This window comes from Neofelis nebulosa, chromosome Y (assembly GCF_028018385.1).
Source record: "Neofelis nebulosa isolate mNeoNeb1 chromosome Y, mNeoNeb1.pri, whole genome shotgun sequence".
NCBI lineage: Eukaryota > Metazoa > Chordata > Mammalia > Carnivora > Felidae > Neofelis > Neofelis nebulosa.
Genome location: NC_080801.1, coordinates 5,804,260 through 5,813,245, shown reverse-complemented (window position 1 = coordinate 5,813,245; position 8,986 = coordinate 5,804,260). Strand labels below are relative to the sequence as shown.

Sequence of the window (8,986 nt, the reverse complement as noted above, 5' to 3'; positions counted from 1 at the left end):
TCCACGGGGAGCATTTGTGGTGGAGAAGCATTGCTCGTCCTGAGTTGCTCTCCAAAGCCCCAGCCCACAGCACAACTGCATTTGGTTTGCAGGCTTCGACCCTCTGTGTGTTTGCAGCTGAGTCTGTGCAGGTCCCCTGTCATCCTCCCACCCTCTCCCCATGCTACCTGTGTCCCTGTCTCGGCGGACCTTCCATTTCCAAGCCAATGTCTGGCCCACGTTCCCTTGCCCATACAACACACAGGTCAACACACCGCATACTGGGGTTCTCACCGACACGTGCGCACGTCAGATCACTGTCTTCTGGTCCCTTCCTCCCTCAGGTAGTACTGCAGGGGATTGGGCCACAGGTCCTCGATGATGATCTGGAAGGGGACACAGGCCGGCACCACATTGGGCATAGCCCATTCTCCTCTCTGGCCGGGGGCCACCCACATTCCCACTGCTGACGAAGGCCTCAGGGGCCCCACCTCGGCAATCCTGTTCGCCCCTGGGCAGCTGTGCTCACACAGCCAGTTCAACAAGTTAAGCCTGGTGGGGTCATGCCTGCGACTGGGAGCTCCACGTTCATAATCCCAGAACCACTGGACTGGAGTGGAATGCGATGCCCTGTAGCCTGCAGGAAGAGAGGATTTGAGGAGCAACCTGATGGCCTCCTCCCCACCCACCTCCCCCTCCCCGTCGCCCTCCCGCATGCCCCTGATTCATGCTCCTCACCCCCTGCCCCGCACCATCATGGGACCCACACCCTACCAGCAAAGCTAAGCTGATACTCCTTAATGATCACTGGGTTCCGGAAGTACGGGTTGGCCCCAAAGAAAAACATCACTCTGCAGCGGTACTTGGGATGGCCCACTTCTTCCACCTGCCGTGAGCAATGGGACAGGAGGGGGCAAGTGTCCTCCCTCGGGCTCCCGAGCTACTTGCCTGGCTGTGAGGGTGAGCACCTTTGCCTCACCCTCTCCCGCCCAAATCCCACACCCGACGGGACGGCCCCCAGCCACAGCCTCCCCGGTCTGACCTCCAAGTCGACCACGTAGCTGAGCACGTCTTTGTCCTGGGCACCCATCATGGCCGACAACTGGGGGTGATTCAGAATCTGTGCTGTGTCAAGGAGCTGTGCCTTCAGATGCTGTGGAAACAGACACACACCCCCTCCAAACCTCCCAGGCTAAGAGCAAAGGACGGGATCATGGCATTTGCAGAAACACCAGGAAACACTAGTCCCCACACTCCTCAGCCTCTGCAAATGCATCAGACCCCATCGACACTGGGCAGTCCGTTGGCTTCCTGTACCTCCCACGCTGTCTGCACACAGCAGGGAGAGACTCCACTGCCTGCACTCCTCACAGTTCCTTCCTATATCTGACCTGTGTGGGCTGCCAGCAGCCCATCATAGCTTGGGATGTCGGCCTGTGCACTGACCCCTCCTCACGGCTGGGTTTCTTGGCATATTCCCGTGAAGACCTAGGTTGTCACCAGCCTTCTGAGTGCAGATGGAAGAACATGGCTTACAGGAACCCGACTGCCCACTTACGATGCAAGCGGAGGGTGTGGGAGGGAGAAAGAGATCAAGAAGCACGGACGAGGAGGGCCGAGGAGGGAAAAGAAATAGACACAGTGACACAGCCAGTCCGGAGAGAAAGACATGGGTGGGACCCAGCCGGAGCCTGAGGACAGAGAGGGAAGCAGCGGTGGACATACCAGGAGAGAATCCTGTGTGTGTGTGTGTGTGTGTGTGTGTGTGTGTGTGTGTGTGTGTGTATGTCAGGGTCTGTGCAGGCAGCTTGTACCCCGTTCGGAGTGGGTCTGAGTCGTCCTACTGTCTGGCAAAGGGGCGTGGCGTGCTTCCACTAAAGGCCATGAGTGTGTGTCTGAAAAGCTCTCCTTTGACGGAACTGCTAAGAAACCGTGCACAGCCTGTGAATGTGAAGGTGGGTGTGCGGCCTGTGTAACTCTCCCATTTTGCAGCGAAATATTTCCTTGCTTTATCTGCTCTGAGTGAAGGCTGCTTTGTGCTACCCTAGCTCTGGTAGCATGGGGACACATGACTCGCGTCCGCAAATAATGTTTGAGAGCAGCCTGCAGGCCAATGTTGGCGGAGACCAAGAGGAAGCAGCTCCAAGTCCCCGGGTCCCCCCGTGCCCAACAACCGCCCCTGTGCAAGGCCTTACACTGGATCCCAGACCACACCAACCCAGGGCCAGGGACCATTCCCCAGCTCTCCTCCCTCGGGGCCATCGCCCTGAGGCACCCTGCTCTCAGTGCCCAGCCCTCCTGCACAACAGCCCCCGCCATCACCCACCAGCACAAGGAAGGATACCGCCTGGGCCCAGAAGCCAGGGATGTGCTTGATGACGGCCCTTCTGTGATCCAGGTGAGAAATCCGCCTCCGAAGAATCCTGCGCTTCAGCCGCCGTAAGGCCCTGGAATCCTGGGCATTCCCAGCGCTGATCTCCAGCTGAAGACGCTCCAGCACTGCCAGTGGGTCCTGGGCTGAGGCAGGACGCAGCGCTGCCTCTCGCTGCTGCAGCTCCTGTGAGAGCGGGGGCCCCTCCTCCGCCTCTGCATCTGCCTCGCGCTTCTCCTCTTGCTCCTGAATCTCCTCCTGCTGCTGTCTCTCAACTTCCACCTCCTCCTCCTCGTGCATGTCCTCTGCTTCTGGCTTGGCTTCCTCAGAATTCTCCTCTCCAGCCACCTCTTCCTCGGTCGCCCCCCCGCCGTCCTCTTCCTCCTCCCCGATCACCACCTCAGCCGCCACCATTCCGTCATCCAATATCAGCACCAATTCCTCCGCTGGGCTTGCCACCTGTATCTCACACCCGGCCTGGGCTTCCTGCACACGATGGGCGCTTGCCGCCCCTGAACCTGGGGACTGCGGCCAACCCACGCCCTCCAGCGCCCCTGCACTCCCGCGGGTCCGGGACTCTCGACCTTTCTCATCCGGGACGATCAGGGTCCAGGGTCGACGGGAATCGCTGCTTTTTCCGGACCGCGACACGCTGGCCATGACTCTCCGCCCCGGCCCCAGTGTAGCTAGGGCAGCCTCAGGACAAGGACAGGGAAATGGCAGCCGGTGGGGGGAGCCTTGGCCGCAAGACCTTTAGCTCCCTGCTGCCTCCCGCCTCAGCCCGCCCAAGTTGGGCGCAGGCGCACAGGCTCTGGGATTTGAGGACTCCGCATTGGCTGTGGCTGCTGTGGAGGAGGGGCCGAGACAGAGGCAGTGAAGAGTGGGCGCATGCGGCCTGGGGCGAAGTGGTTCCAGGGCAGGTCAGGCCCGCTGGCCAGCTTCGCGGAACAATGAGTTGCAAGACAGCAAGACAGGGTGCTGGTGGCCAGCAAGCGCGCGCCAGCGGCCGGTCCGGGCTCTGGAGCAAGTGCCCAGCCACCAGCGTGAGCCCCGTTTTGCCGCATGTCCTCTTCAGCGCTGTCACCTTCCAGGCCTGACTTGCGAGGTCCCCGGTATCACACAATCTGTGGTCGCTTGTACACCCTTTCCCCAGAGGCCTCAGTACGGGCACCAGAGCATTCAGCACAGGAACGTCCACGCCGTGAGCCACTGCATGCTCCGTCCCTTGCCCCTTCTTCATGAAGCTGGGGCAAGGCCTGGAGAAGTCCTTAGGTGTCGCGCCTACTGGGGCCACATGGCCGTCCGCACGGTTTCTCCTCCCTGGCCGTCAGGCTGAGGGCAGCGGTAAGGTGGGTGCCCACCCAGAACCGGTGACACCCACCCTAGATCCACCCCAGTGCCGTGTCCCTGCCAGAAAGCAGCTCAGTAGACCTCACTGCACTGCAAATCAGAGCAAAGAACAACCCCCAGAGCCCCATCTGCCACTGGTGCCCTACTGATCTCCGTGCAGAGGGCCAGGGAGGTGGGGTAGTAGGATTTAGCAGTTTGCTCCGGTCCGGAAATCTAACCTTCCACTAAAAGAAGGACGACTCCAACCAAGCAGGGCACTTAGGGGGCCCTTCACCGAGTATTGCAAACTTGTCTGTGTCTGTCTCTGAGAAAGCCCCGTGCCTGCTTTCACTAGTACACACGATAGCAGACGAGTTCCCTTCACATTTCCCAGGCGCCAACGAGAATTCTGAAGAAGCATGCACCCAGACACAGAAGGTCCACTGAGAGAGACAGCGAGAAAGAGACACACAGAGAGAGGGAGCTATAGAGGGAGAGAGAGAGACACGTGCAAGCAGATGAAGGAAGGACGAGTGGAGGGGAAGACCGGCCTGGAGAGGGAGAGTCCCAGGGAGATTGGCGGGACTGACAGGGAGGAGGAGCAAGACAAGAAGAGACAGAGGGGCACCTATTACAAGGAAGACCGGCGGAGACAGGGGGAGGCAGTAGTGATGGAGAGGAGGGAGACGAAGACAAAGAGAGCTGGAAGGAAAGTGGGAGGGAGGGACAGGAAGAAGACAAGGGAGGGGGAGGCAAGGAGAGGGTAGGAGGAAGGAGAGCAGGGGCAGCCGAGGCAGAGACAGGTGGGCTGACTCTGAAGACAGGGCAACTGCAGTGTGCAGTTTCACCTGGTGAAATTCACCTGTGCAATTTGCACAGAGACGAATGCTGTACAGTGGTCAGCCCTCAGCACAAAAGGCACCACTCCGACCTGGACCTTAAGGGCAGTCTGAAACGAACCCTGAACTAGAAGGAAGCTAGTTCTAGCTTCCTAGACTGAGGAATGACTGAGGTCATTCGGGGTGAGGAAGAGGGCACCGCAGGGAAGAACACCAGGACCCGATCCCCACAGGGCTGCTGGAAGCCCTGTAGTTACCAGCAGGAGACAGGAAACGGGACTGCCGGAAAGACACAGCAGAGATTTAGGCACAGCACGTGCGGGAAGAAATCACGTCCCAAAGCTCAGCAAACTCAAGCAAAGGCAGAGGCTGCACATGCATGAATGTCAATGCTGTCTGAGTGGAACCAACGAGGTTCTCACAGATGCCCAGGAAATGTGCTCAACTCTGAGAACCCTCGCCTCTGGCAAGCTTCTCATCCAAAGCGACTCATCACGGAGAAAGGGTGCACCGTGAGCAAAAGAGCCAAGGTCTCCTTCGGATCCCCGGACGCAGACAGGTGATCCGCCCAGTACTGTCAAGCCAATGGATGGTTATAAAGCTTACCTTCCACCACAGTGATGGAGGAAACTGGCACCCGAGGGGAGGACAATGAGTGAGAACCGCATCCCAGGCTGTAGGCTAAGGACAGACCATCAAGCTGTATTGGAAGGTCATGAGACCGTGACTCAAATGTCTGTACAGACACAGAGCGTCTGCAGAAGCACGAGGGCTGGATAGTTGTAAGCAGGTGGCGGGATTTCTAAGTCTGCGCTGCCTGTATGATACGAAAGGCTAACACGTGCAAGCAGAGCTATGCCCGTGTGATGCGGATCAGCCTCCTGAGGCGGTACTTTGTACCCTGTGGAGGACCTGGGACACGCATGCAGGCGGGCTCCTTGTGCACCTCTGCCACCAAGCACATAGGTGGGAAACGTAGGGCCAAAGGGCTCGCCGCCGGGCTTAGTGTGGCTCACCCTTGGGCGGGTGCATTGAGCATCGGTGCAGAAAGCACGGGGCTCACTGAAAGAGGCCAGCCCCTGACAGAAGCACAGTGGTGGTGAGCCCTGCCTGATGGATTCCTGAGGAGACTAAAGGAGTTAAAGGCATGCAGTCCACCAGAGAGCAGAGTGGTGTTAATCAGGGGAGGGTGCGATGAGGAGGTGTCGGGCCTCGGGTGTGAAGATGCAGTCCTGCCGTGTGCATGAGTTCTGGAGATCTAACTTGCACAGGGCAGCCGTAAGCGATGCTTCACCGCCTCGTCAGATTCCTCAGAGGCAAGGGCTCTCACCACAAACAAAGAGGGGTCGCTGAGAAATGTCCCGGTGAAGGTGGCTGGACGGAGCGCTTGCACGTGAAGGATACGGGCACATCCGTCACTGCCCGTTGTGTCCCTCACTCACGCACTAGTCCTGGGGGACTAAGCTGAGCTCAGAACCCAGCAGTCACAGGGGTCAGCCTCGTTCCCGCAAACATGAATCAGACTCCCAGGTAGGACGTAATGGACAAATTAGGGACCAGAACACACAGGAGGCACACGGAAACGAGACACACACTGGCAGGGGAAAGTCTCTCCCAGCCAGGAACATGCCACATGGCAAAAGAGTAAGTGGGAAAACGTTGCTGGACCGCTTTACACAATTTACGCGTGCATGTGCAAGGTGCAGGCCAGTGACGTTTGAGCCCCTCAGGTGCAAAGGGTTTGAAAACAGAGGGACAGAAAATAGAGGTGTGACTGCATGCTCACAGCAAGGCAGCTGCATTTGGGGACATGAACTGGCTGGCAGTGAGTGCATGGCCAATCCTCTGACGAAGGTCCTCCAGGCACGGAAGGATTTCTGGCTCCTGGAACACATAACAGAATGCGCAGAAGCCCCTCCACCTGACAGCAGGACAGCAATTGGATCTGTCAGTGGAAGAAAGGGTTTGAATTCAGAGGGAAACACACTCAAGCGCAGAAGCATACATCAAAGTCAAGACAGGCCACCAGAGCCACAGCTGACACAAGACACAGGTGTGCAGAGACGAAGGCGGTTACACGGGTACAGCTGTGCCCACTTAGGCCAGGCAAGGAGGCATCACCAGAGAGGTGTCGGCACAGGCAAAGCCAGGAAAAGACACAAACACGCCAGGGCTCACTCAGGGAGACAGAGGAGCACAGGCAAAGCAAGACATTTCCTGTGCACAGAGGACAACATGACGATCCCAACAGACCAATGAGAGACACGTGTGGTTCAGGAACATGGAAGTCAGAAGGCTCCTGAATTGCTGAGGGTGTCCTCTCTCAAGGGACAGCACTCTGGAGCCCACACACGCTGATGTTGGGGTGGAAGAGGCCGCTGGGCAGCAGATACAGTTGTGCAGGCGGTTTAGCAGCTCCTGGACCCTAGGGGTCCCCAGGGAGTGCTGCGCATTAGGGAGGAAATCCGGGGCTGCCGTGTGTGCAGCATGAGGGCTGTAATCCCTCGGACACAGAGCACCAAGGCCTCTGACCACGGACCTCATGTGTCCACACTTGAGGGTTTGGCTCTGGGGGCCGTGAATGCAACCACACCCACACCTTGTCCGTACCTTGTCTTTGGGACAGGCCGGGCGGAAACATCACCCTGGCCCCTAAGGAGGTATTGGCTGGAGATATTAACGTGTGGGGGACCCTGTGTTCACCTGTCCCGTAAAGTGTTCCTGCTCGGCAAGACCTATCAAGTAACGGCCTGTTTGTGCAGAAAGATGCCCCAAGGGGCCCAGCCTCATGACCACTGAGGCCGTATTCCCACTGCAGAATCATGGGCCATACTTTCTTTGGATGTTCACACCCAAAGACTCGGGTCAGCACAGGGAGCTTTTCCTGGGTACCCTGACATTTACACATCAAGCAGCTGAGAAGACGTGCTTCTCCAGCCAGTGTGCAGACAGCAGCGAGAGAAAGACCTGCCTTCCCTTCTAGAGAGTGCGACAGCTTCCGCCCTGGAAGAGGTGAGGCTTGGTTGCACAGATCCTCAACTCCACAGCCTGGTGACACGCTGCTGACCATGTTGTCTGCATACTGAGAGGGACAAGAGGCCTCCATGCATTGGGACTGCCCTCGACTTCTCTGGAATAGAGCCACTGCAGAGAAGGCTCTTGTACTGCAGAGCTGTGCAGTGGGGATCCTGGGGGGCTTGGGCAGCTTGGGAGACAGGAATATTAGTGTCGGGATGTCAGTCTCAGGCACGCTGTGCTGGGGGCCGTGTTACTTGGGGATACAGAAGAGCCTGCGATGGACAAGGCTGAACTCTGTCTACTGCACTGCTAGCACGGTGGAGCTTTTGCCCCATCCCTAGCACAGACATCTCTGGCAAGCAGCCATCTGCTCTGTAAGGAGTACCCCCGCACTCACGTCGTCGCAGGTGAGGCTCGTCCCAGTCCTTTCTAAGCTCCAGGCCTGCCCGGCACCTCTGCACAGAATGCTAAGGCCTCACAAGTCCATCGTTCCCTATGTGGCTGAGGCAGCCTTTGTCCTGGCACTCAGGCAAAGGAACACAGGCTGCCTGGGACGACGCGACCTCCCTGAGCGCCTGCTGGTGTTTGCACTTGGGAGTCTTTTCACAAGTCTCACATGGCGTGTTGGACACAGGGCTTAAGCCTGTGGACACAGAGGAAGAACATCACCCGACTCATCACGGCTGATGATGAGAGGGCAGAGGGCACACGGGAGAGGATGGTGTGTTCGTGCCCTGTAAGAGCTCCACCTCCCCGCGACCCTCCCCTCTGTTGGCTTGCAATCTGGGAGACCCATTCGTAACCAGAGGTCTTTTCAAAAACAGCGAAGTTCACACAAGGGCATCAGTACTAGGACTCCTTCAGGAGTCGTGTGTGTGTGTGTGTGTGTGTGTGTGTGTGTGTGTGTGTGTGTGTGTGAATAAGTGAAGCGGTGTTTGGGAGGCTCAGCTTCAGGAAGTGGAACCAGAAAAGTTGGCTGTGATTTTGGAGTTGCGTGAGACTGTAGTGGGCTGTTTTCTCTGCAGCGTGTACGTTGTCCCTGTCAACTGTGCCTGAAGCAGAACTTCATCGGTCTTACCCACCCACTCTCCCTCTGGTCCCTCGGTTCCTTCCCCTGGACACCAATCTTACAACCTGCTCACAATCCCTCAAATATGTATGGCTGGTCCTGAGATCCTGACCTTGTCCCCAAGACAGTCTGCATTGGGAGACGTCTGAAAACCAGAGGGTAATCAACCCTGGGAATTCCTCCCTGTGTGGCGGTTCACTCAACATGACTGAGGGTGTCCCCATGCGGGATTCTGGGGGCACCATCATGGACATGCCCAAACCCTGAATATTGGACCTCCCTGGCCTGTGCTGGCGTCTCCATTTCCTTGAATTTCCTCCTTTTCACAGGAAAGATAGGAACCTGGGCACTGGCCTTTCTCTCAGGTTTGTGCCCTGGCCT

General features: G+C 57.8%; 1 protein-coding gene across 1 annotated transcript; it reads right to left on the bottom strand.

Annotated features, from left to right (window-relative positions):
* Nucleotides 1–293: 293 nt before the first annotated feature.
* LOC131503474 (testis-specific Y-encoded protein 8-like) lies at nucleotides 294–3,010 on the bottom strand. The gene is made up of 6 exons (XM_058714944.1): nucleotides 2,699–3,010; nucleotides 2,306–2,536; nucleotides 959–1,081; nucleotides 754–865; nucleotides 471–616; nucleotides 294–365 (listed from the first exon to the last, which is right to left on the bottom strand). The coding sequence occupies exons 1-6, from the start codon at nucleotides 3,008–3,010 to the stop codon at nucleotides 294–296; spliced, it is 996 nt and encodes a 331-aa protein (XP_058570927.1).
* Between the last annotated feature and the right edge of the window lie 5,976 nt (nucleotides 3,011–8,986).

Excerpts from the sequence above, each read along its gene's own strand:
- LOC131503474 (XM_058714944.1), bottom strand. The coding sequence starts at position 3,010 with ATGGCCAGCGTGTCGCGGTCCGGAAAAAGCAGCGATTCCCGTCGACCC. Across the intron at positions 1,082-2,305 it reads CGGTATCCTTCCTTGTGCTG|TTGTCGGCCATGATGGGTGC; the intron begins GTGGGTGATGGC and ends AATCACCCCCAG. Across the intron at positions 617-753 it reads GTATCAGCTTAGCTTTGCTG|GCTACAGGGCATCGCATTCC; the intron begins GTAGGGTGTGGG and ends CTCTTCCTGCAG.